This window comes from Bidens hawaiensis, unplaced genomic scaffold, assembly GCF_021521415.1.
Source record: "Bidens hawaiensis isolate Kalapana, Puna unplaced genomic scaffold, B.hawaiensis_p1.1 tig00027748_1, whole genome shotgun sequence".
NCBI classification, from domain to species: domain Eukaryota; kingdom Viridiplantae; phylum Streptophyta; class Magnoliopsida; order Asterales; family Asteraceae; genus Bidens; species Bidens hawaiensis.
Window position 1 is genome coordinate 100023 of NW_027494491.1, and position 24298 is coordinate 124320.

Sequence of the window (24298 nt, forward strand, 5' to 3'; positions counted from 1 at the left end):
GACGTTTTTCTTAGCCAATGATCAAGCAAGATTGGCGGATCCGACGGGGTGTGTTGTTCTCGTCGGAATGGCCGGTCAACGACCGTGTTTCCATCGCAACCAAACGTTATTGTTATTCCGACGGCCTGCCACCGTATATCTGTAGGAACTACATGTATTCCGACGGTTTTTAAATAAAGTCGAATATGCCATTTTTTCCGACGGTGCAACATCTAAGAAATGTCGAAGAACAAAGAAAATCCCAACAACGTCCACCCAAAACACCATCGCCCTAACTTTATATTTTGTTCCCGTCGTACCTGACGGTCCCCATGTCAGCCAACCTTTTTATTTATATTTTGAACTTGCGTTGCCGTAGACGATGGTAAACTATTAGATCTTAGACCATGTGTAGTCAAAACTCTCCACATAGGGCCATTGTGCAACACGTGGCATTCTAGTCACCATGAAGAGATTTGCAAAAAGTGGTGTAGTGGTAAAAAACCTCAAAACTAGAGTTACAGTCATTATACAATTATTATTATTTTAATTATTATACTTTTTTAATGTAAATAAAAGAAAAGTATGAGACAAAAACATTGATTGGCTCGAAGAGATGGGGGAGGCGTTTTGTGGATAATTCTTCATGCCAAAACTTAGAAACGGGGGGGGGGGGGGTCATAACTTCATAAAGTTTTGACGTGTGAAACAACCCCACTACGGATGGTCTTAGGTAAAGGATTAATCTTGAATATTAATAAAGTTAAGGGTTTATTATGTAGATGTTATATTTATTTTAATTAATTGAATTGTAGTAGGTTTATGAAAGGTATGTCTTGGAGAGAAGTTAAGTAAGTTTATATATAGGGTTTAGATTATTAGTTTTACTAGAGAGAGTTGAGAGAGACAAGAGAGAGAGTCAAGGAGTCTCATCTCCATGTACGTTAGATAAGTTCGTGAAGTTCGTTTGATTATATGAAAAGAGTTGAGGGTTGTCACCCCAATATCTCGTGTTCGTTTGTTTGATAAGTTCGTTTGATAGATTGTTTGATCCATCTGGGCCAACATTAGGATGGCCGATTGTTGTATTCCTCGATGTTTGTTCTTTTACCACCTCTTTCTTCTTTTATTGTCTCTCTCATTTTTTAGCAACTTTGGCGCCGGTTATATATGGTGGGAAAATCTGCTTCATCTTCCTCCTCGTGTACACAGACGACACCCCTCGTTCTCTCTCTCTAGCTCTTTTTATATTTGTATTGTTTCTATCTTAGAGTGCAAATTTGAATATAATATACTATGTTTTAGGTGGTCAAGAAATAAAGTAGTCCGACAACAAATAAGGGAGGACATTACCTTATATAAAGTGGACAAAACTTTGAACTTGATTATGGAAATGGACATATTGGTATTTTTCTCTAAATAGAATATTAACATAATTTTCACAGTTCTTTTATTCAAAATTGTGTTTGTATTGAAAATCTGATTGTACATATTTTTAGAGCATATGCTACACTTTCATGGAATTCCATGTAACATTTTCCATAAGTGGCGGCAGTAAAAGGGTAAAAGTATGTTGCATACTCATAAAAAATCTTCAGACATAAAACAACAAAAGCACACAAGAACTGAACATTTATTATTTCCCATTAAGACAACAGGCCAATTTTGACCCATCCTCTTATGGTCTATATACATTCATTTTGAGTTTTCATCATAAGTTGTACATTACACACATTTACAAAGACTTTACACAAACATGAAAGAATCTTTACACACACAGACTATTCATCACTACTGTACTTGTATCCATGGCTGCCATTACTTGTCAAATCAGTAGGCTCCAATTCTCTTGTAATCCAAACACACCTTCATTTGCTCCGACTTCATTCTGAACTTTCAAACATGCCCTTCTTGACCCCTGTTCTTTTGGCTTTTTCATTCCCCTCTAGAACTCTTAAAGCCACTTAGATTCTGCAACGACACAATAACGATAACAGGTAAAATTGGGTTACAGTTAAAACGGGCCTTTGCAGTGCACTTGTTAGGCAAGTTTCACAAATCAAGCTATGCATTACTTATATATTTCTTAGTGTATGCTGAAAGTCTAAAAATGGGCAGGTATATGTTAAAAAGTTATATAAGCAAATGTGTCAATTCAGATTACAAAAAAACAATCTAAATCCTTAAGTAAAGATTTTGACACTTGTATACATTTGGAACAGACTTTGGTCAACTTTCAACATGCTGGCCAGGTCAAAATTGGTTCTTTTTGTCCATTTTGCAAAACTTGAACAACCAGCTTCATAATCAATATTTTAAAAACTACAATAGTACATTAATTCATAACCTAAATTTTTTACATAGCATAAATATGGCACTTGTGTACACACCTTGTGAGCCTCCTTAAATGGCTTCTGATCCTTGTAATAGCCTGAGTTAACCTGTTCCTAATCACATTATAAGTGTATTTCAGTCATAGAAACTTAAAAAACAGCTAACAGAAACAAACGGTTTACAATTTTGCATACCTGATGACTCTCTTGTTTAAAATTCGGGAAAACTTGCACCCTTCTATAAATGTTTGGCTGCCAGTACGGATCATAGATGCATGTTTTACCATATGACTGCATACCATAATACGGACCAAAATACGGGTTGTGACCAATAATCTTTGCTGTTAAGAAACGAGCTTGTAATTTGTGTGCACATTCTTCTTTACTCATTGCAACACTTACATTCATGTGCTTTCCATGATAAAGTTTCCCTACATGAATTTAATAAAGCCAAAATCAAGTTTATGCCAGAGATGAAAAAAGATTTGGATTAAAGATTAATGAATAATCACCATTAAGGGAATCACAAGCTTTCTTTGCTTCATCTGCATTAGAGAAACCCACAAACCCAAACCCCTTGCTAATCCCAGTGTTATAACGAACAACTTTGGTTAAAACCACTTTCCCAAATTCACCAAAAGTGTCTTCAAGAATCTTTTCATTAACAGATGTAGCAAGATTCTTGACAAAAAGATTTGACAAGTGTATTTTGTCATTTTGACGAGAAAGCTTCATGAACCCTTCTCTTTCTGCTTTCTTCATAGCCTTTCCAACAAACCACTCCTTAGAACCTGTTTACATACACAAATTCAATCACTCAAACACCTCCTATAAACTTATGAACAAGTTATGAACCTATGATGTTGTGTTTACCGATTACTGCACCGTTTAGAGCTTCAATGGCCTTCTTGGCACTGTCCGGTGTCTCAAAATTGACAAACCCGAAACTTTTTGACTTCCCATCAGCATTCTTCATGATCACAGCACTTGTAACATTCCCATATTCAGAAAACTTCACTTTCAACAGAAACTCTGTAAAATCCAAATCAAGATTCTTCACATACACGTTTGTGAATTCGGGCTCCTTCCTCTCATTTTTCTTCATAAACTTGGCCACATATCTAAACAAGAAACCAGTTTAAAATGTTACTAAACCGTAAATCACAAATTTATGAACAAACTGATAATATGTGAGGTTGAATAATTAAGAAACTTACATGATTTTGTCATTGAGAGCAGTTCCATCTAGAGTTTCGAGTGCGTTATTAGCGGACTCTTCTGATTCAAACTGAACGAAGCCAAAACCCTTACTCTTTCCATTAACAGCTTTAGCAATCTTACACGAAAGAATCTTCCCAAATTCCCCAAAAACCTCTTCTAATTTCGTATCAGTAACTAATGGATCCAGATTCTTGACAAACAAATTCGCCATTCCAGTTCTTCTCGTAAGCGGATCTCGTTGACACCACATGATTCTCATCGGTTTTCCCCTCAATTCAGTATGATTCAAACTCGACATCGCCACATCCGCTGTTCAAATTAGGTCAAACTGTCAGTCATATCATAAATTCACAAACGAAATTGACTCAATCAAACATTTAACTAAATTAATCAAATCATAATTTCACTTAAAATTGATTCAATCAAACAATAAACGAAAAAAACCTAATTACCCAAATCATAATTTCACTTAAAATTGATTCAATCAAATAAAAAAGCCCTAAATCAGTCAAATCATAATTTAACAGATGAAATGGATTCAATTAAACAATTAATGAAAGAAAACTGATTAATCAAATCATGATTTCACAGACGAAATTGATTCAATCAAACAATTAACAAAAGAAACCTAATTACCCAAATCATAATTTCACTTGATATTAATTCAATCAAACAAACAACTAATAAAAGCCCTAATTCAGTCAAATCATAACTTCAGAGACAAAATTGATTCAATCAAATCAATTAACAATAATTAATCAAACAAATAACGAAAAACCCTAATAAATTAAAGCAATAATCAGATCAGTTAATTCACTTGAAACTGATTCAATTAAACACACAATGAAAGAAACCCTAAATCAGTCAAATCATAACTTCACGGACGAGTTAAACAAATAAATAACGATAAAACCCTAATAATGAATGAAAGCAATAATTGATTACCGTGAGAAGGAAGTAAGAAATTGACGTAAGCATAGCAGAGGGATTTAAAGGAGAGACGGTCTCTGCAAACACGAACAGATCGCACCGGTCCGATCATGGAGAAGAGTAGAAGGAGATCGTTCTCGGTGGTGTACGGGTCAAGGTCACCGACGTACAGGGCGGACCGGTGGATTGGTGGTGGTAATGGAGATGCGGTATTCGTTGCCATGATTGATTGATGGATGGATGAAGGCAAATTGAGAAAGATTATTATTATTATTGAAAGATTTGAAGCTCAGTTTGTGTATCAATGGCGGATCAAGTATGAAGATTGTATGTGTATATAGTGCGCGAGAGTTTGTTAAGTCTGTTATGTTATTAACCGTTTTTCTTTAAACAAACCCCATCTCCCGCCTTTTCTCTACTATATTTCTTTCTCTTATTATTATAAAACTAAAATAGATTTTATTATTATTATTATTATTATTATTATTAGAGAAACATTTTTTAAATAAAAGTTAATAAAGTAATTTGGTCAATGGCAAGACTGTCAACAAAATAATACCTTTTCCGGTTGTTTTTTGTAAGTCTTTAAACAAGATTAGTATGTTTATCTAAACAGGTTGTTGGTTAACCTATTCAACTCACTTAACTAAACAGGACGACCCGTGGACCCGTTTATAACACGTCAAACATATTTATTACCACTCTTAAGCTTGATTGATACATTTACAAATTGATTACAAACAACTTGTTAACACGCCAACATGTTTGATTTTTTATTTTTTTTAAACATAAGGTTACAATGTGTAATGTTTTAATAAACTCCTCATTAGTTAATTCACTTAATTACAATGTGTAATGCTTTACAAGGTTACAATGAGTTGTGCTTGGTTAACCTAACCTATTCAACTCATTAGATTAAACGAGACGACCAACCAGCTCGTTTACAACACGTTTGACACATTTACATTTACAACTTGATTAAACCTGTCAACGCGTGTTTGGCTTCTTTTTATATTTGTAGGGTTAAAATGTGTGTGTTAGGTTACTATGTTTTTAAGCGTGTCTGCGTAGGGCCAACTTCTTTTGCACAAGTAAATATACAACCATCCATCACGTCAACTAACTTCTTTTGTAGAAGTAAATATGCAACTCATGTTTAGGTTCAACAATTCAACCTGCCAACTCAATACAGTTAACAAACACCCATTATTTAGGTTAGATATTATTACTTGGACAGTTGGACACGATGTTTTGAAACCCGGTAAGGCGTCCGGGCCGGGTCTGAAAACATTGGTTGGGCTCACATAATTATATAATTATACACACTAGATACAATTGATCGTTGACCGTTGACTGTATAAAGCAATATCCAAATTCCAAACTCCAACTGTAATGAGTTCGTGGTTTCTAATAAGTTATGAACATACAAAATAACATTTTTACTTAACCTATACAGAACATGTAACTAATCAAAAGTCAAAACGAACTAAATGACTTTGACCTTCCACGATATCTGGTCGATGGTTTCAAATTGGAATCCTTCAAAACTTCTGCATATTTCACAAGCTCGGATCTTTGACCATCCGATGAAGAAAACGAACCTGAAAAACCATCATTAATATCATCCCCTTCATCAATAGAATCAATCCGGTTATGTATTCCAAAATCACTATGCCTATGAACAGATATTCGGGAATCCATCGAGTATTTAGACGAGTAATAATCACTATATGAATTCATATCTTCAAACGATGAGTTCCTGCTATGACTACACTGGCTGTGATGGCGGTGGTGATGGTCGGGGGTATTTTTGTCTTTTCCTCTTATAAACTTCACGAGCTTCCCGAAAAACTTATTATTGGTTTTACGGGATGATGAATGATCAGTAAAAGGTTCATCAAGTTCACTGGAACCCATTGACCACTGATCGGAATCGGGTTCTTGGTTAGCATCTCTGAGGATTAGTTTTTTGGCTTTTTCTTCCGATCTTGGGCTCAATGATTTGCTGAGATCTCGGGCCATTGTTTTTCTCGGTCCAGGCTGATAGTTTCTGAGTTTGTATCTTAAACACGCATTAACCCATCTCATGTACACGAGTTCTTCCACGTCGCTGCATCTGTCGGCTTGAAGTTGCTCGATTTCCTTGGTTAGTTCTTCGTTTTGTTTTTTTAAGTGTTCACTTTCTATTTTAAGCTTTTTCGTCTGCAAGAAAAATGAAAAATAAAAAATAATAAAATACTACTAATAACAATAATAACAGTTAATTGTATAAGAACCAAAAGTTGAAAACGAGAATTTGATGTTCAAACCGATCACAAAGTCAAATTGAAGCAAGCCGGGGCTTGTGATAACGGTTTGAAAAACTAATGATTTTGAAAAAAAAATATAAAAATTGGGTCAAACAATCAAAACCATCGAACCGATCCAAGCTTAAAGGAGCTCGAACCTATCTTTACATATCAAGCTGACTAAGGTCACGGACCTATTACTTATATAATATAACAGTTTTTATTTAATATAATAAATATATTATTGATCTTGATGTTATTATACATACAATTATGATAAAGTAACTAAATAATATAAATTAGGTTACAAATAACCCATTCATAAATATATAAAAAAAGTAATTATCTATGTATATAAAGAAATAACTAAACGAGCAGAGATTTAGATACTTTCAAGCTTGAGCTCGAAACGAGCCCAACTCGGCTCATTTTCACTAAAAATCAACAAAAAGTTTAATTTTTAATACCATTCTTTTATTATTTTTCAATTGCAGTCCGGTTCAACCTGATGCAACTAAAAATGAACGAATATCTTACTTCTTGATCCTCTAACACCGATGTAGCAAGAATCTGAACACGCTCCAATCACTGAGTCAACTCAGATTTTTCAACCTGCAAATCATGGTTTGACTTTCTCAATTCACAGACTTCATCTTCCAAATCCTTCAATTTACAAAGTTTTAATTCATCTTCCTGCATCTTTTCAACCCATTGTTGAAGATCCAAAATCCGTTCTTTGTTCTGTGCAGCTTCTGATCTTAGTTTCTGCTTAAGAACATTAATTTTAGTTCGTGCAGCTTCAAGATCCATTAAAGCTTTGTTATAATCCACCACTTGTGATGCTAATCTCTTATTATCCGCCTCTAACGACTCGATTTTCAAAGCAAAAACCTTAGCTTCCATGGTGTTTAATTTAAGACGGTTTTGAAGCTCAGTGACTGCGGTTTGTTGTTCTTTAAGACCATAATATTCGAGTAGTTGAGCTTCTAAATTCCGCTCACGTTCCTTGAGCAGTTTGACCATGTTTTCTAGATTCTTGATTTCCTGCTCTTGGCTGTCGGTCTTGACCATTGTGTTGACTTTTGGTGGTGAGTTTGTGTCTGATATTGGGAGATCAGGATTTGTTTTTGTGGTGGTCGAATCGAATTCTTTCAAGAGGTCGTTAAATTCCGGCAGAAGAAAAGAATCTTGAACGGGATTCTGCAATAGGAAACATACAAAACAGTGTTGTGAAATGCGGGATTAAAGTTATTATTCTTGAGATCAAAATTAATGTCGGTTTTGTCATGTTACTCACGTATCGAAGGTGAATGACCTATGACCCCCGATATTTTATAAACAAATTAAAAAAAATCCTGCAGATTTTCTTCAAAAATGTTGATGTAAAGTAACTATATCTAATCAAAGTAGATACTTGAAATGTTTGACCTTGAAAGCCAAAATTTGGATCTAATTCAAAGTTCATCAAACAAAGATAGTAACACATGATTTAGAATAATATTAAATGACAGATTTAAACATCGCTAAACTTATATTAAAGCTTTATTTTCTTGCTTAAAAGGGTACATTAGCATTATGGACTTACTGAAAATGGCTAATTTCAGTCCAAGGGTACACCGGTAATTTTGAATCAAAGCAATCTCAAATACTCATTACAAACGTTAATTCCAATTAAGAGTAAACTTAATAACAAATCCACCAAGTATAATAAATTCTGAACAAACAAATCTCAAAACAGCCAAAAATAGTAAATTTTCTTCATCTAAACACTTAAAACACCACTGTAATCTATCTTAACATTGAAACACAATTAATAGTTTAACTGCACTTCCAAACACTCCTTAAATCAGTTAATCACATGGCTAGTTGTAGCAATTAGCATAGAACCAATCGATAATAAGAATCATCAAAACTCGCAAATAATCAAGAATCTTACATGTTTATCAGTTGCCAAAGGATCAAAAGCACGAAGCTCACTATTCGAACTCCTCCGTGAAATCCCATCATTATCGCAATCTACACAAACATATATTCATCAAACACATAAATCAATCTTATTTTCCAAACAAAAAATAAAGCCCAAATTCAAACGCGAACCTGCAGACTTGGACGGATCAGACGGAGACTCTGGCGGCTTGATCCTTTTGTTTAAAAAAGTACAAAGCATCCCACCAAGAGAAAAAGCAAAAGCAAGCCCAATTTTCAATATCACTGGGCTCATGTCTTTCTTCCCACTCCCACTCCCCATTTTCAAATTCAAATTCAAATTCAAACCCTTTAATTCTTCAGAAAACAGAGCATAATAAAACCCTTAATTTACGCAAACGACGTCGTTTCAACTTCAAACTCAAATCAATTTTACATCTTAGGAACAAAACAGAGCAAAATCAAACCCTTAATTTATGAAAACGACATCGTTTCAAATTCAAATCAAACCCTAGTTCATTTTAAATCTTCAAAGAAAACAGAGCATGATCAACACAATTTATGCAAACGACATCGTTTCAAGTTCAAATCAAAATTAAACTGAAACCCAAAACAGTTTTATATCTTTAGAACAAACCAGAGCAAAATCACAGCTTAATTTGTCGTCTTCTTCTTCTGCATCTACTAAATACCAACAGATTAAGGAAACCCGTGATTCTTTTTGCCTGAAAACGACGTCGGTTCGAAAGGAACAGAAGAGTAAGTTACGCGTGGAGAATTGATTCTGAAGATCATGGAATTGAATTGAATTGAATTGAATTGAATTGAATGGAAGGGGTTTTGTGGGTTTTGATAATTGCGTGTTAATCTTTGATGCCTTTTAGCTTTGTATATTCGATTAAGGTGCCAAGTGCTTTTGTCTTATGTCTTGCTTTTTTTATTAAACACGTTCTTTTATGCTAATATTTTTGCACCAAAAAGTTTCTTTTTTCTTCAACTAGGATCAATTTTATTTATTTATTTATAAACTAGGATATAAACCCGTGTAGAAAAATCTAATTCATTATCTTATTATACGATTTTGGTTCTTCAAGTTGCAATAATCATGTAGAAAAATCACATCAAAACATTGAAAAGTCTCAAGAGCTTAAAAATGTAAAAAAAATTGCTCCTAAGTATATTGCTGTATTAGTTGCAACATATCTTACTACTGAACTAACAGTTGCAAGAGTTTCTATTGGTAAAAAAAGGTACCAATGGATTCAAATTGAGAGTCTAATGATACCCATCTATAACCAACAAAAAATAAACTTGTGTTGCTTACTTCATGTCTTTTTTTTTCTAATTCATATCTTAGGCTATAAAATTGGAGGCAAAAGCAACTACATATTTAGTAATATTGGCAAAGAAAGTGTAATACTAACAAAGTTATGTGCATTTTATCACACTTTTTTTTGGTTTCAAACATGTCATCTTATTAAACTTTTAGTTTTAGATGATTTTGACACACTTTACTCAACTCTAACAACATACAAGAAACTAAACAGTTATAATGAGTTTTATATTTGTGTGTAATTGTAAAAAAACTGTGTAAAGAAAACATGTTCGGAACCAAAAGTAATATTTTTCTTAAAATAATCAGTTTTGTCCCTAATTTGTATCGACCAAACCGGTTCTTATGTGTTGCGTCTACTGACACGACTCGCCCCTTTGCTAGCTATAAGAGAACACAAATAGCAAATTTGACTCATTTACTTATCTCAAAATAGATGGATTCAAAGTTTATTGAGTATTTTCAATGATTAACAATATGCCAAGACCATACATAAATACATAAAGGAATAAAATAAATAAGGAGGTAAGCCTCATTCAGTGGCAACATTCACGGATGTCAAAGTAATATGCATGGCAAACAAATCATGATATATATCCAGAATATGTGGTTGATATCAATTCCAATAACTTAAAGTGTCGAATACAAGTTGATCTTTCCCGAAATGTTCCAAGTCATATTAATGGTGGGTTTATTTCAAGTGAAACTTATTGAGACCCATTACGTAAATCAGAGTAAAAAACTGTTGCAAAGATTTTATTCGAAACAAATAAGTATCTCACTAAAAACAAACTATCATTCCTCCCATATATCAATCAATTTTGAGATTTTTGTATAGAAGATAGAACACAAACAAATTATAATAATAAACAACCAACTTATAAGAAATAGATTAGTATTTCGAACACCCTACTCATGATCAATGATTTAGCATAAAATGGGTTTGCAACACCGATAAATACAACCATTTTCCTATCACTTATAATAGTCAAGTATATTTTATGGTCTTAACTTGTAAAAAAAATGTTTATTATAATTGTCAAGCTATTTCCCTTGAGTGCTGAACTATGTCATTTTAGCAAAAATTATTAATAAATATAAAGAGGTTTATTATATAGAATTAATAGTAAAAAATAATCAAATGAGATGAACCATTTTTGTATTGCTCAGAGTAAAGACGAATCGTGACATCTTCTGAATCGGTCACTAATAAACTAAAAACATACAACACAAATTTACACACACTAAAATGAGTTTTAAAAGTTCTACATATGTTCTTTTAATTTTATTTTATTTTACTTTATTTACTACTATGAAATTATAGATAAATCATTAATATGGAATGTTTAAAATATATATTAATTGTATTAATTAGATAGTTATGACTTTTAAAGTTGAATAATATTAATGATGCCACTTGACAAAATAATGGACAATTAAGTGCCATGTGGTACCAACTATTGTTTTTATTTATTATAATAGTAGATAAATAATGAAGAAATAATATAATGTGATTCACAATTGGATTTGTAAGGATGGTTTTGAGGTATGTGAAATATTTAAAAAGTTTAGAATATTATTATTATTATTAAAAGAGTTAACTAGATGTTTCATGTATTCTTGACGTATTGACATAATGATACAGTGCCTTCTCGTACAGATGGAAAATTTAGTAGGTCGTTTTGTTTGGAAATTTGTTATTTGCTATAAAAAAAATTTGATGTACCATGTGATTTATTCAATTGCTCTTATAGTTCTATCACATCATCACTTTACTCTTTTCTTTTTGAATGTTACTGTGAATATGTAGTCTTGACTTTAAATTTTGATTAAAAGTTGGTGAACTATGAGGTGCTCCATAGTTCTAACTTTTAAATGAATATATTTGTGAACTATTAAAGACTTTGATTAAAAGTGGGTCAACTATTGCATACTTTGACTTTTACCAGGGATGATCATGGGACATGAAGAAACACGGATCCACTTCTCACGGATGGGTGCTAGATCTAATGAGTACACAAGGTAGGATACGGTGACCGCCAACACGATATGAATACAGTTCCTAAAGTCCAGTGATGTGAATCCTGCAAAACAGAACACCGTGAGCTCGTTACGGGAAGGACAAGAGGGGGGGGTCTTCCCGTAACCACCCTCCGGCGTGAGAATAAGTACCGATCTTACGAAGAGATAAAGTACTTAAGTAAATTGAAAGAGTACAGTGATGGTGAATGAATACCTATGATGATTGAAAGGGTATTTATAGCCGAAGGATGTGGGGAAGTGATTGGGTCAGCTGTCCTTTTAGAAGATGCCTGCATAACCGTCTGGACGCGTGTCCTTATGTGATAGGTTTAGCTTATACGTTGCATGTGCATGTATATCAACCTGGACACGTGTCGCTCTATTATTGGTTAACGGGGTAATATTGGCCATGTGCACGGTCATAACGACCTTGACACTGTCATTAGCTAATTGGCCAATAAATCACGTATTGCCCAAGAAAGCATCTTGGCGATTATTCTAGAAGGTAATTGGTTGCTAACAATTGTCCCGGAGCATTACCTCGTAGTTATTTACGCGGAAGGATATTCCTTCTCGCGGATGACTTTCGAGGGTGCTGTGATGCTTCCGCATGTGCTATGAGGGTGTTTCTTCCTCAGATGACTATGCGGATGGTTTATATGTCCCGCGGGTGCCTTATGAGGAGCTTCTGATTGACCCGCGGGTATTTAATACGGGTATTTGGGTCCTTTTGGTACCCTACCTCTATAAGTCCCCCCCAGTCCAGTGTTTCTTCCGTGTGAAGTATTTTATGTGGGTGGAACTCTGGACTTAATCGTTGATTTGGGGATTTTTAATTTTGCAAGTTGGTGAGAAATATCTTTTGTTACTGTGGATAATCATGAAAAATGACAAGTTGACCACTCGCATGCGCGTGTGCAGGTGAAAGGACGTTTGTGACGGCCGTTACTGTACCCGACTGTACAACTTTTCCCCCTTTTCGAATTTCCAGCGTGACGTGGCGATCTGTTATTGAACGATTTTTTCTCTCTCTACTGTTCTCATCCCATCGCATTAATTGCGGTAGGTATAAATAGAGGGAGTTAACTTCTGTGAAGTTTTATCGCCCTTGAATTCTCGAACTTGCTTTTTCTTTCTGAATCCTTCAATCTCTCTTTGGTTTCTTTAAACAAAATCAGATATTATTATCAAGTGTTCTAAATGGCGCCTTCTCAATCTGAGGTCGATGAGATAGACATTTGCTGGGACCAAGAGGAATATCAAAAGTTGATTACAACATATGGCATTCCACCAGAGTGGGGACCAGAGTTCCCCTCTGTTGGTTCAATAGCCAGTTTTCCTCCTCTAGGAAAGATGGCTTTATATGCTGATTATTTTGACCACGGGAATTTCCGGCTTCCTGTCACAAAGTTCTTTCAACGAGTGGTCAAGGCGTTTGGGATTCACTTATCTCAACTCCATCCTCGTGCCGTCATGCGAATTCGTCACTTCGAGTTTGTGTGTATGGCACATGACCTAGTTCCCTGGTTGGACCGGTTTGTTGTATTCTACAAGATGGCCAACCGAAATGGATGGTACACTTGTCATGGCTTGACCGATAGAGTTATCGGTAGTGTAACCGAGGACACTTCCAAGGATTGGAAGAAAAAATTCTTTTGGATCTCCGAGGACGTGGTGCCCGAGGCCATGACTCGTCTGCGACAATCGTCAATTTCAGGTTAACTCCGTTAACTCAACTCCGTCAATTCAAACTTAAGATCACTGAATCTATAACGCACACCTCATTACATTTAAACTAGGGTTTAAATAACGCTTAACACTTACTACATGTGTAGTCTTTCGGGAATTTCACCGAAACGCAAACGAGTTGACGCAAACGATTGGTGAATAAACGAAAAACGTCAAAACAGTAATTATGTGATAATTATGTGTTAGACTTATGTGTTGTGTGATAACATCGTTATAAACACTAACTCAAGATGTAAACAAGTTAGTTAAGCTAGATAAGTAATACTTAGAAGTGGAGGGGCCAAAGTGTAACATAGATTATTATAAATAATACTAATAATAAACCCTAACTTATTATTTCTTCCCCACACAAAGTCCCGATCGGAACTCCTTCCCCCCCCCCTCACGGCTGCCGCCACCTATATACACATACAATCAAGTTCTCAAGTCTTTGATCGAAGATTAAGGTGCTAGGAAGGTATAAACGACTATCATATGCATCCTTTATACTTAATTTTGATGTTTAATGGGTTAATTGAAAACCCTAAGAGCGGATTTTATGTGTGTATGTAGTTTATATGATTGTTGTTGATTTGATGATGATATGATAACTAGAATGGATATTGTTACATGTTAATTGCTTGTGTCTTTGATTTGAGTTCAAACAAAAACCCTAATCATGTATGTAATGTGTAATTGATGTGCATGGATAGTGATTATGGAGTCTAGAGTGTTATATGAATGCATGATGGTCCATAGATAGTTAATATGTTGAGTTTGGATGCAAACAGTTTCTGGACAGATTGTGTTATTGATGTTTAATTGACTGTAACGAAGTGTAAATGTGAAAATTGGTTAAGATTATTGATACTACAGTAAACTAGGTTGAGTCTAGTTTCTAAAAAATATAAATTTGTAATTTTTGGACAAGCAAAGGTTAACTTTTATGATTTTACAAAAACGTTGTGCAAAGCTGAGTTGTTAGACCTGCTGTTAGGTTGTTTTGTAAATGTTATATCTCATGAACTACGAGACCAATTGGGTTGGTTCCACTTCTGGAAGTTGACTTTTTGAGTTAGGAACCTAACCCATGTGGTCTTCCATTTATTGGATTTTTCGTTTAACGGGAATTTCAAATAACATTCTATTGCGCATGAATTTGACTGTTATGAGTTTGCTGTAATGATTTGATGATTGTGAGAAACCTATGTGGAATAAAAATAAAATAAAATATGTTCTGGAAACCTAAGACATATATGCTTGTGTGATGATTTTTGGTAAATTAATTGTGATGCTATGATCGGTGAGATAGACTAGTTTTTCAAGTAGAATTCTGTCGTTAAGAAACTAGTTGCTGAGTTTTGTGAAAGTTGCATGAAACAACGTGATTGCTAATTATTATCGTGTTTTGACCAAATTGCCCTTGAGGGGAATGATTGCTAATTAATTGTCGTGTTTTGACCAAAATGCCCTTGCGGGGAATAATTGCTAATTGATTGTCATGATTTGACCAAATTGCCCTCATGGGGAATAATTGCTAGTTAATTGTTATGTGTTGACCAAATTGCCCTTACGGGGAGTAATTGCTAGTGATGAATTTTATGAATACGTGACACGTAAATAATTGCTTACACATGTAACGTATCACAAATACACTTGTTAAAGTCACACACGATTCACAAACGAAATACGAAACATGTTGTGTGCATAGGTATTATTGTAGGTTCCCAGCCGGATCTACACGAGATATCTCGTTCTACGTAGGTGCGGAATCCCTACGTAAGACGTTACGAGCGTAGAAGACGATACGATTAAACACACGTTACTATAAACAAAAACACGTTGTATTGCAACCGGAAACACGTGATACAATGATCACTGATTACACAAACTCTCTGACTCGTAAACTCGAATGACAATTCATTAACTAACAGCCGTAACCTAATCAGCTTATATAGTCACGACAACTTCGCCTGGCATGTTCAGGCGAAGTTGTCCCTAACTTCGCTTGTCTAACAAGTTCGCCCATATCAGCGCACTTGTTAGCTAACTTCGCTTACATCAAATACAAAACATTACAAACTCAATTACAGACACTAGACACTGAACTACTGACATCATGCACCAACAATTATGTGCCGGGTCTAGAGACTCGATAATATTCCGATACTTAGAAAAATCTCTTTATTGTTTTAGAACGCTAGAGAGTTTTTCTGTGACGCGCATCTTGGTGAATTATTTTGGGAATACTTCGCAAACAGTGAGTTTCACTTTCCCCTTTTAAACTTTATAAACGCTTTTCACTTGGAGGAGATAACATACTCCGAAACGCATTTAAGATTTTGTTAATATAGATTATATATCACTTGTAAAGACTAAGTGGCAAACGCAATAACTAAAGTCCTTCATAACATCGAACCGGTTAATATTGGATAATAGCGAGTCATTGTTGAGTAGTACTACTGGGTTTGACAAACCCCGCCCAACGCTAAACTCGACTGGAGGTCGAGTGGGTGTAATCTTGGCTAAACACATACCATGGTCTGGATGACCTGGTGGCAAGGCAAATGATAAACAGTCAGCTTCGGTGTCGAACACTTAGTGATACTTGTTTTATAGGCTAGCTACCTATAGATATATAATTGACATAACAGTATCTGGTAACGCAAAACGCTGTAACGCAAAACGCTTAACGCAAAACGCTGAACGCAAACGCTAAACGCTTTATTTTATATAAACTTGTGAACTCACCAACCTTGTGTTGACACTTTTAGTATGTTATTCTCAGGTAGCCGAGGCGGGCGCGCGGTTTAGGAACATGCATTGCTTGAAACACTTTTAATTATGCAAACTTATTTTAAACTGTTATCATTGGGTTTTAAGTCGTCCTGCGTGACGTAACATTGTTTTCTATGGTTTTACGCTTCCGCATTTAATTACTCGTAAACGTTTTCATGGTTTTGAAACTTTGTTTTATGGTTTGATTATAACTAATGATTCCGATCCTGTTAGTTCACACCCTCTGACGGTAAAACTTCGTTAGTGGATTTTGAGGGTGTGACAGATTGGTATCAGATCCAGGTTATAGCGAACTAGAAGCTGCATGCATACTAGACTATAACCGCGACGACCCATTAGTTATAATGATACGCACTGCATAGGTTTGTGTAGTCTTGTAATCTTATCTCTTTACCTCTTTCACTCATACGCGCGCGCATACACGGCTTACCTGCAGGAATGTCGACGCCGCCATCATCATCATCATCCGATCCGATGACTCATGCTCACGGGAAGGAACCGCAGTTACCTACCGCCTCGCCACCCTGAGTAGTCCCGGAACTCGAAGCTCCCGCACCGAAGAGGTACCGCTTATCCGGAGGCATGTACGAAAACGAAGTTAGCTGGGATTGGTACCCTAATATGATCAGACGCATGGTCTATCGAGAACAAGTTCCCCCGTTACCTCACCCGAACCATCCTGCTTACCCCAACACCCTACCACCCATAACCGAACCTGTAGAGCGAGTTCTCGCAGCTGTCGTTTCTTGCTTGGAGCGTGACGTGGGTTACATGCGCTATACAAGGGCTAACGTTTCCGGACTGTTAAAAGACGGAACCGAGACTAAAGAGGAAATTGCCCGCATGGCAGCGGCAATGAAGGAAATGCAAGAGGCTAGTGATCAACAAATGAAGATTATGAGAAAGATGCAAGCCGAGATGATAGACTTGCAAGAGCAACTCCAAGTAGCAAGGACCCGAACCGAGATAGCTTTAGAGCGTTGCGATGTGTTACAAATGCAAATTGCTCAGAACGCAGCAGAACCTGAGGCAGAGCCTGAGGCCGAGCCTGAGGCAGAGCCTGAAGAGGAACCTGAAGAAGATCCCGAAGAGGAGCCTGAGGAGGATCCCGAGGAAGATCCCGAAGAGGAACCCGAAGAAGAACCGGAGGAAGAACCGGCTGAGGAGGAGACACACTCAGAGGTGTCCTCAGATGATGACATCTAGTGATGATGACACCTAGATGGAGGGGTTGTCTCCATCCGAACTATTATTTTCTATGATTTTAAGGATTGATTGGAAATACTTTATAGTGAATACAATGGTTTTAATCATGAATTATTAATTAGATTAATATATGGTTGTGATGTGATGTTGTTTCTTATTCCTTTCTTACCTATCTTTTTATTACATGTATGGTGTGTTGTATATGAAAGAAAAATTCATGTTTAACATTTTATACTGTGATTCTAGGAAATGGCTGGAAGAAACGCTGGACACGGACGTGGTAACATCAACTTGACTGCAGCTGAATTCCAAACTCTGCTGAACGACCATGCGGCGGCCGCTCTAGCCGCACACGTTCAGAATCAAGCTGGAGGTCCAAGTGGAACGTGTACCTTCAAGAATTACCTTGACTGCAAGCCCAGTTCGTTTAAGGGCACTGCGGTCGGCATTTGAGATGTGTAATTGTCCCCCTGCCAGTAGGGTCATTTTTAATTTTGAGTTTTAAGCAATTTATAAGAATTTAAAGAATACAGTAACCCATATATTTTAGCCCAAATGTATAATAATCGATTACTTAATATTTCTTTTTTAGAACGGTAATTAAATATTGATTTAACAAATATATATTTATAACCAAAGTTTGGCCAAAATTCATTATTTTTTGCCAGTTTCTTTTTTAGCCCAAACTGTAAAACCGAAAACTGTATTATGGTATTCAGAAACCGAATTTTTGGTTATTAGTGTGCTTTGAACCCAAAACCGACCCATGCATGCCACCTCTAATAAATATATGCAAACATCCAAGATTAAACTCAACCAGTCCACTCATTGCTCTTGGTAAAATCTACACCAACAATCAAATTTGAAGACTCCAAACCAGCACGTGCTAAAGCATCAGTAACCTAGAGAAAGTAAAACGACAAATTAATTATCAACAAGATACAAAACAAAGACAGTAAATAAACACCAATTGACAGTAACTAGTCTAGTTTTCTTAAATTTTAAGGTCCACGAGTTTAGTTAACGTTTACTTTCAATTGGTGTTTTCTTGTTTATGACTGTTAATCTATTTAGTTATGTTCATTCATCTATGTTTGTTTACGTTCGTGACCTGTTCATTTTCTTAACGAACAAGCATGAACAAGAGTCCTGTTCAATCGTTTGTTAGGTTAAAGTTAAACGAACAAACACGAACATGCACCAATTATGCCCGTTCGGTGCGTTTACAGACCTAACCTAGGATGGCAACTTATGACACGACCCGTTTAACACAACACATCATTTTTGCTACTAATTTTACTTGCTCTAAGCTGTTGTAATTATCATCAATTCGGGAGAATTTTCTCTCGAGCCTTTTTTTAGGTGCAGGAGCTTGTTCAGGATAGCTTTGAAAAGAAGAAGGTGAAGCATATGGTTAGTTAACTGGAGGTTGCGGATATGGTGATTGTGGATATGATGGTTAAGGGTAGGCCCATGAGTTTGATGCTGACCCGTATGATGAATAGCTACTTGACGATCTCTTTGAACTTTTGCCACCCATTAACTCTACTTTTATTTATGCCTGCAATTTATATAAAAGGTTTTTCTTAATTAAAGTAAGCCTAAAACTCATTATTTCAAGATGAGAAGATATATAGAATAAATATAATGCAAATATGGGGGCAGATAAATGTAGAACAACTAAAATGATCTTAATCATGCAAAAACAAATAAAAGCTAAAAAACAATCAACATTGTTTTAATTTCTTTTGTAGGTAACCAACTTATTTTAGGCTAGAAAAGACACATAAAAACTAAAAAATAAACAATTTAAGGTAAACTATCATGAACGATGGGGCTTTTGATAGTCATACTTAAAAACTGAAAGTAAGGGTAAAAAGCTCAGCGGAGTATCTAATATCTAAAAGCTACAAGTCTTAGATGTTTAACTTTAAACATCAGCAAAGTGTTTGTATACTGATGTGTGAATATTATACATTCGTTAAAACCTTAAGTCACGTCATTAAAAGTTCAAAGTAGCTTCAACAAAAAGAACAAGAATAGTATCTGATTTGATGAAAATAGACATACCTTGACTCTTAAAACTTAACTTCAAAAGTCAATATTCATTCTATGATTCTATCCATCTACTGTTCTGGGGAACTCAGCTAGTATGCATACATGTGTGAGCATAAAACATACATAAAAGTTTAAAAAATAAAAGGTCAAAAATGAGAATCGTGATCACTAAAACAACAAATCATAATTCAAGAAAATAATAATTTGAATTTGAATCAATTAACTGAAACCTAATTAAGTGCCAAAAAATTAATAGATTATCCGAAATCATTGTGACTCAATTCAATTAGGTAAAACAATACCTAATTTTTAATACTTTTAGAAAGTCAAGGTCAACCAGGAGCATACAATTAAACACAAACTCACACTTGAACAAAACCTAATCACAACTCAATTCACACACACACACTGATCCAGATTAACACTACCGATTAAATCAAACATAGCACGTGTAAATGAAACAAGCGTTACCGAATTAAATCAGTACGGATGAAGTGAAGAACAACGGACGGTGTTACCTAGGAATGGGGGACAATTAGGTGAGTTTGTTTGTTGGTGAACTGAAGCTAAATGCGGCAATGGATTGATATATGCAACGACGCCATGAAAATCGGTTGAATTGTTCAATTTATTATTATTATTCTTTCTTTCCACCGAGTTTCGTTGTGACGTTGATTTGTGTTTGTTTTGAGGTTTTCGTGTGTTTGTATGCAATCCAGACGTCAACCCGTGAGTGACGTTGACCCGCACCGATTAAATATTATTATTAGTAATTATAATGATGACGTGGCATAAGTTTATTTAATTAGTTACATACATACATACATCTCTCTGACCAAAATACATGATCATGCTGTCTTTGGATAACTCGATCCACTATTTAATTATTATACTTATATAAACAACATTTAGACTATTTTATTTACACTTTGATTATCAACTCTCTCTTTTTAATATGCTTTTGTTATGAAAATAGACTATTTTATTTCCCGGCTGAATGTCTATGAGTTACAGGGTTATAATTGTATGTATGTATATGTGTTGTATCATGTATATGATAGTTGTGTTAAATTATGAATGAATAGACGTGTTTTTTCTCTTTGATTTATTTTTATATTTTCAAGGTTTGTTTTTTTTTTTTTAAAAATCACATAAGCTTTCTTAAATTTCTTCTAACTATAACAATCACTCAAATCTTAAGCTTGAGTAGGAAGTAAATGTGAAGAAAAATAACTTTACTCTATTCACGTCTTACATAACTTTATAGTTAGAAAAAAAAAAAGAAATATTTTAGACGACCAATAATAAAACTTACTTGTCGTAATAAGTTTATCCCTCTTATTAATTTAATGTTATTTAAGCATTGTTTTTATTGATATATATATATATATATATATATATATATATATATAACCTTTTTTTATATCTTTTTAATACACACATCCAATATTCCTAATGCTAACAACTCAAACTCACAAGGAAATACGTCTTTTTTAAAACGCCTTTGTATGATTGGACTAGAAGACCATTAGTAAGTTATTGGAATTCTTGAGAATTTGATACTATAAATGATCTCATCACCAAAGAACTAATTTTATACTATTATAGTATTACTTGTAATATTACATACCGTGTTCGTAAAAATAAGATCACAACATCATGCTAAGGTTGCAATTCGATCAATTTAGCTAAATGATAAAGCATAAATATATTTGTTATAATTTTACCACTAATTATAATGAGATCAATGTTATAATCTTTAAACTTTGAGGAGATGATAAAGAAAGAAGAGAAAAGAAAGTAGATAGCAAAATATTTAACTTTTGTTGATGTAAATTATTGCTACATTCGTTGATATTTATGATACTAACTCTGCTATGAGAACTACTATTGAGGGGACAAACTTATATGATTGTGTTGAAAAGTGGTCATTCAAATATGTAGGTAAAATAGTAACACTCCCCCTTGGATGACACTTTTCAAACTTCGGGGTCTTGAATCTTTAAAAACCTTACTAGATAGAACTCAGTGGGAGAAACTTTAGCTAAGGGAAAAAGAGTTTAGTATAAACCTACCCCTCAAGTTGTATGTCATTACGTTATCTGTATGTGTCTCATGCCAATATCATGAACGTGTTTCCTAAAAGTTGTTGTGAGGAGTACCTTTGTGAAAAGATCAGTGATGCTAGATTATCGCTATCTAGTCAAAAACAATTATAATCAATTCCTAATCACCTTAAGCAAGTTAGAGTAAGTATGGTGTCGAACCACGAGGAGTATGTGGTCAGTGTAACATGTAACCAATTTCTAATTATGAAGTCACAATTATGAGTGCTGATCACATTAGCAAGAGATTTAGTTTTAATATCAAACAAGTAAACAAAGCAAGTTTCAATCAATAAACAAGAAAAATCACACCCGAGTTTCAAGCAAGTAAATAACTAGCATGTCACTTAACATATTAATCATCAATGATCAAATCAAATTGACTAACTAGGAAAAGTTTAGGCATCAACAATTGCTAACACATGACATTGGCTATCAAACAGTCCATGCCAGGTTGCATTGCATCTTTCCATTTATCCCAATTTTGACAATCATTTACAAATTTTGGTTCAGGATCATCATTTTCTCCCATAATATCACTTACCATAGAAAAATAAACTATATCACCAATATTTTTCATATCATCTCGATCCCATATTATATGTGTTTGACTATAATATAATTAATTGACAACTCTTTGTGGAATCCTTTATATCTTCCTCAGGGAAGGTTATATCATTTACTTATGAAGGAAGGTTTTGTCATTAATTTGTCCTTATGATCAGTATCCTTTTCAGAACTTTTCTTTTTTGCGGATTTTATCTTTTAAATCGACTCCTCCCCGTTTTAAGCGTTTATGGGATTCATGAAGCATATTATCATGTTTTTTCATACTTGGAATCTCAACTCGAGCTGGAGCATTAGCAACTGGTATACAAGATGTAGTGACCCTGTTTGTATCAGTAAATGCATTAGGTAAATGATTTGCAATTTCTTATAGATGTATTATCTTTTGCACCATTGTATCACTTTGTTTTGACCTTGGGTCAAGGTGTAACAATGATGGCACACACCACGATATATCACTTTCTTGCCTTTTCATTTCTCCTCTTAATGCTGGGAAAACTGCCTCGTTAAAATTGCAATCAGCAAAATGTGTTGTAAATAAATCAAATGTTAAAGATTCAAGGTACCTTATGATAGAAGACGTTTCGTATCTGACAAATATTCCTAACCTTCTTTGAGGACCCATTTTTGTGCATTGTGATAGTATAATAGGAACATGCACAACACTCCCAAAATCTCTAAGGTAGAATATGTGTGGCTCATTGTCGGAGATAAGTTATGGGGGAGAGTATTCATGATTTGCACTTTGTCTCACACGAATTAATAATCCAGCATGCAGAATTGCATGACTTCAAATAGACACAGGGAGTTTTGTCCTCATTATTAATGGTCGAGCTATTAGTTGTAGACGTTTGATTAACGACTCAGCTAAACCATTTTGTGTGTGTACATGAGCAACGGGGTGTTCAACAACAATTCCCATAGACATGTAATAATCATTGAAAGCATGCGACAAGTCTTACCCTTTGAATGGTATAATTTGGAAAATTGCACGTAATTTGATAATTTGAGCAAGAAATTTTGCAAAGGCGACATTACGAGTTGATAATAAAGAGACAAGAGACCATCTACTTAATGCGTCTATTGAGACCACAAAGTATCTAAATGGTCCACATATGTCACCTTGAATTATTTCGAGAAATATTGGTGATTCTTTATTGACTTTTAGTGGTGAAGGTCTTATAATTAATTTTCCAAGAGAACAAGATGTAATTGAGGCATTTTATCTATTTATGGATCTTTTGATCTTTCAAAGGATGCCCATGTGTATTTTCAATGATCCTTTTTATCAGTGTAGATCTTGGATGTCCTAATAGTCATGCCATAATTCTATGATACTAGAATCACAATAGTTTTCTTTGATTGACATATGTGTTTGAGGCACACTTATATACTTATAACGCAAACACGAATGGAGCTTCTAATATATGATTCCTTTTACAATATGTAAAAAATTTTTATTATCAACAATCCTCGAGTAGGTATCATATCCATTATGATATATATATTCTTGAAACTCAACAAATTTCTGGTTGATTTTGGGAAAAATAAAGTATTTTATATTAAAGCGTTGTACCATTTGATAACTCTAAATTAGTTTTTTCCACTCTTATTATATCCCAAGGACTTGAGATTGTATTAATATTTCCCTTTGTTGGTTTCAGTTTGTAAAAATATTTTTGAGATTTAAGGATAGTATGTGTAGCATCACTATTTGCTATACAAAAATCAGCATCATTTGATTGATCCTTTTCTCCAATGAAATCCATTTTAATATTCAAATATAAAGAAACTTTTATTTTG

General features: G+C 34.6%; 2 protein-coding genes, 1 long non-coding RNA gene and 1 pseudogene across 4 annotated transcripts; all 4 read right to left on the bottom strand.

Moving 5' to 3' along the window:
* Positions 1–1535: 1535 nt before the first annotated feature.
* LOC143575784 (polyadenylate-binding protein 2-like) lies at positions 1536–4686 on the bottom strand (annotated as a pseudogene). The gene is made up of 7 exons (XR_013142827.1): positions 4479–4686; positions 3530–3842; positions 3186–3433; positions 2825–3103; positions 2508–2743; positions 2370–2426; positions 1536–2004 (listed from the first exon to the last, which is right to left on the bottom strand). The product of XR_013142827.1 is annotated as a polyadenylate-binding protein 2-like (transcript).
* Positions 4687–5776: 1090 nt separating this feature from the next.
* LOC143575788 (protein CHUP1, chloroplastic-like) lies at positions 5777–8044 on the bottom strand. The gene is made up of 2 exons (XM_077060069.1): positions 7289–8044; positions 5777–6665 (listed from the first exon to the last, which is right to left on the bottom strand). Exon 1 carries the CDS (start codon positions 7820–7822, stop codon positions 7337–7339), a length of 486 nt encoding a protein of 161 aa, XP_076916184.1. The 5' UTR covers positions 7823–8044; the 3' UTR covers positions 5777–6665; positions 7289–7336.
* On the bottom strand, positions 5789–7180 carry LOC143575785 (uncharacterized). The gene is made up of 3 exons (XM_077060068.1): positions 7142–7180; positions 5965–6665; positions 5789–5870 (listed from the first exon to the last, which is right to left on the bottom strand). Exons 1-3 carry the CDS (start codon positions 7178–7180, stop codon positions 5789–5791), a joined length of 822 nt encoding a protein of 273 aa, XP_076916183.1.
* Positions 8045–18431: 10387 nt separating the features above from the next.
* LOC143575789 (uncharacterized) lies at positions 18432–20583 on the bottom strand. Its single transcript, XR_013142829.1, has 3 exons — positions 20342–20583; positions 19066–19326; positions 18432–18667 (listed from the first exon to the last, which is right to left on the bottom strand). It is a non-coding gene; the product is annotated as an uncharacterized LOC143575789 (long non-coding RNA).
* Positions 20584–24298: the final 3715 nt, after the last annotated feature.

What these genes read in the sequence shown, in the direction of transcription:
- LOC143575788 (XM_077060069.1), bottom strand. Translation starts at nt 7,822, where the DNA reads ATGGTCAAGACCGACAGCCAAGAGCAGGAAATCAAGAATCTAGAAAAC.
- LOC143575785 (XM_077060068.1), bottom strand. Translation starts at nt 7,180, where the DNA reads ATGAGCCGAGTTGGGCTCGTTTCGAGCTCAAGCTTGAAA. An exon ending in TTTCGAGCTCAAGCTTGAAA is followed by an intron (nt 6,666 to 7,141) that starts GTATCTAAATCT and finishes TTTTTCTTGCAG; the next exon opens with ACGAAAAAGCTTAAAATAGA. An exon ending in TCGACCAGATATCGTGGAAG is followed by an intron (nt 5,871 to 5,964) that starts GTCAAAGTCATT and finishes ATAACTTATTAG; the next exon opens with AAACCACGAACTCATTACAG.